At 39.0% G+C, this 3,503-nt stretch overlaps 1 protein-coding gene across 1 annotated transcript; it reads left to right on the top strand.

Annotated features, from left to right (window-relative positions):
- The first annotated feature begins 2,208 nt into the window (after positions 1-2,208).
- LOC120989642 (olfactory receptor 11L1-like) lies at positions 2,209-3,132 on the top strand. Its single transcript, XM_040417875.1, has one exon. It carries the CDS (start codon positions 2,209-2,211, stop codon positions 3,130-3,132), a length of 924 nt encoding a protein of 307 aa, XP_040273809.1.
- The last annotated feature ends 371 nt before the right edge of the window (positions 3,133-3,503 follow it).

Genomic DNA, 3,503 nt, shown 5'->3' with positions numbered 1-3,503 from the left:
GATGGACCACAGGTTCTCAATGGGGTTCAGATCAGGTGAAAAAGGAGGCCATGTCATTAGATTTTCTTCTTTTATACCCTTTCTTGCCAGCCACGCTGTGGAGTACTTGGACGCGTGTGATGGAGCATTGTCCTGCGTGAAAATCATGTTTTTCTTGAAGGATGCAGACTTCTTCCTGTACCACTGCTTGAAGAAGGTGTCTTCCAGAAACTGGCAGTAGGACTGGGAGTTGAGCTTGACTCCATCCTCAACCCGAAAAGCCCCCACAAGCTCATCTTTGATGATACCAGCCCAAACCAGTACTCCACCTCCACCTTGCTGGCGTCTGAGTCGGACTGGAGCTCTCTGCCCTTTACCAATCCAGCCACGGGCCCATCCATCTGGCCCATCAAGACTCACTCTCATTTCATCAGTCCATAAAACCTTAGAAAAATCAGTCTTGAGATATTTCTTGGCCCAGTCTTGACGTTTCAGCTTGTGTGTCTTGTTCAGTGGTGGTCGTCTTTCAGCCTTTCTTACCTTGGCCATGTCTCTGAGTATTGCACACCTTGTGCTTTTGGGCACTCCAGTGATGTTGCAGCTCTGAAATATGGCCAAACTGGTGGCAAGTGGCATCTTGGCAGCTGCACGCTTGACTTTTCTCAGTTCATGGGCAGTTATTTTGCGCCTTGGTTTTTCCACACGCTTCTTGCGACCCTGTTGACTATTTTGAATGAAACGCTTGATTGTTTGATGATCACGCTTCAGAAGCTTTGCAATTTTAAGAGTGCTGCATCCCTCTGCAAGATATCTCACTATTTTTGACTTTTCTGAGCCTGTCAAGTCCTTCTTTTGACCCATTTTGCCAAAGGAAAGGAAGTTGCCTAATAATTATGCACACCTGATATAGGGTGTTGATGTCATTAGACCACACCCCTTCTCATTACAGAGATGCACATCACCTAATATGCTTAATTGGTAGTAGGCTTTCGAGCCTATACAGCTTGGAGTAAGACAACATGCATAAAGAGGATGATGTGGTCAAAATACTCATTTGCCTAATAATTCTGCACGCAGTGTAGAGCTGAGGACAGGATCCAAATGCAGATTACCACTAATTGCCAGGCCACCGCTGTACATGATATTTTTTTTATAATAGCAGGTTGAGATGTAGAACTCCAAGTGCAAGTGCAACCAGACCAGAAATAACCACACACTGGTCCCACAGCTGCACTGTGTATGGTCACACTAATAATAATTTTAACAATTAGAGATGAGTAAAGTTATTGAAAATTCAATTCTGCTACTTCGACAAATTTCACAATGAAATTTGCTTTATGACAAATTACTTTGTTACGAAGCAAATTTATTTTTATGTAGTGGACACAATGACGGGGATTGCCGCAACCTCCAACTCCTTCCCACCCCATCCCCCCACCCCCCTCACCCGCTTTTATTGCGTTTATCTTAGGCTACCATTTAGGCCTTTCGGGGGGAATCAGGGTTAAAAAATAAAATAAAAATTAAATTCTCACCTTATTCATTTGATTGCGTAGAGGCTTTCTCAGACATCTTAATTGAAGACACCGCAAAAAATCTTTTGTGGTGATGTGATGACATCATCACACTAGGCGGAAGAAGATTTTGCGTGGTATCATCAATCATGATGGCCACAATGGCCTCTTCATGCGCAAATTGATGAGGTGAGTATGTATTTTTTTGGGTTTTAATGCCATTGATTCGGAAAATTGATTTATTACCACAAAGCTTGAAGAAATTTGGCTTCACGGCAAATCAAATTTTTCTGGAAATTTGGATCAAAATTAATTTGTTTGACTTTGATTCGCTGAACACTAGTAACAATAATCACGTATTTGTCAATACATTAAATCATAACAAGCTTCTCCTAATGAGCATCTTAATTATAAATTAAACTTAACAATGGGTCTCATCTGTTTACTTGATTCACTTGAGTGTGATTACCATGTCAGGATCCTTTGGGAATTTTCCCCTGACATTATAAAACACGAACACATCTACAAAATTTCACCGCTTATGAAAATATGCAGACCACTTGTAAGCCTCCTCTGGGGGGAACTGTAAGTAGATTATAGTACCTATTATTAATATTGTTAATGTAATACATTATAAATCTTTTCAGACATGTATCTGCTTTGATTCTCTGTGTTTAGAGAAGATAAAACCCTGATATTCATTGCTATATAAATTATGTGTGAGGAGAATCAGACACAGGTCACTCAGATACATCTTCTTGGATTCCGAGGTCTATACAATTACAAGACTCTTCTATTCATAGTGTTTTTTCTGACATACACATTTATCTTAGTTGGAAACCTTCTAATCATCCTTTTAGTGATGACTTTTGACCACCTCAAAACCCCAATGTTCTTCTTTCTGAAACACTTGTCAACAGCTGATATCCTACTAACCACCAGTGTTGTCCCCATGATGTTGGACATAATATTATTTGAGGGAGATATTTTGCCCTTTTGGGCCTGTATTATGCAGTTGTATTCCTTTGGTATATTTGGATTTGTTCAATGTTTCCTCATTGCTGTCATGTCATTTGACCGATATTTGGCCATTTGCCACCCATTACGTTACTCTTCAATAATGAATCCAGATCTTTGTCTCCAGCTCGTTATTGGATCATGGTTTTTAGTCAGTGTGTTGATATCCAGTGAGATTATTGTTATTATCCAATTTGACTTCTGTGGCTTGAATGACGTTGACCACTTCTTCTGTGACTTTGGTCCCGTAGTAGAATTGGCCACATCAGACATTTCCATTTTGATGCTTCAAGACTTTGTTATCTCCATTTGCATGATCTTTTCCCCATTTGCTTTTATTATTATGACCTACTTTTCAATTTTCATCACCATAATCAAAATGTCTTCGACTTATAGTAGGAGAAAAGCGTTCTCCACTTGTAGCTCTCACCTGACCACAGTGTGTGCATATTATGGAACCCTAATCACAGTTTACATGGCTCCATCTAATGAAAGCACATCTAATATAAACAAATACAGATCTCTATTGTACATAGTAGTGACACCAGTGATGAACCCCATCATCTACAGCCTGAGGAACAAAGAGATCAAGAGGGCTATCCAGAAAATTATGAATCAATGAGTCATTCAAAATGGACAGGAAAGATGAAATATTTTACACAATTTTATAGCTATGCTATATAAAGACTTCAATGAATGGTGTATTTAGTATCACATAGAAGGTTACAATAAAACTATGGTTTACATTTTATGGCAAAACTGTGTAGATATGTATGCAGTTCTAAGGACGAATCTAGCTTCTAGCTTTTGACTGCTTTTTTCCACTTTCAAAAAAACTTGCCTAATATATTGCTATTATCAAGCTATCACCTACCAATTTATTGGCTATTATATATGTTTTACTATGGTTTCTTTCAACCGTTAATAACTGTTTTCTGTGTATGCTGGGGGCTTGTACAATGGATATAGAAGGTCTACATACCCGTGTCAAAA

This window comes from Bufo bufo, chromosome 1 (genome assembly GCF_905171765.1).
Source record: "Bufo bufo chromosome 1, aBufBuf1.1, whole genome shotgun sequence".
NCBI classification, from domain to species: domain Eukaryota; kingdom Metazoa; phylum Chordata; class Amphibia; order Anura; family Bufonidae; genus Bufo; species Bufo bufo.
The sequence above is the reverse complement of the archived record's forward strand: the minus strand, read 5'-3'. Positions and strand labels throughout refer to the sequence as shown.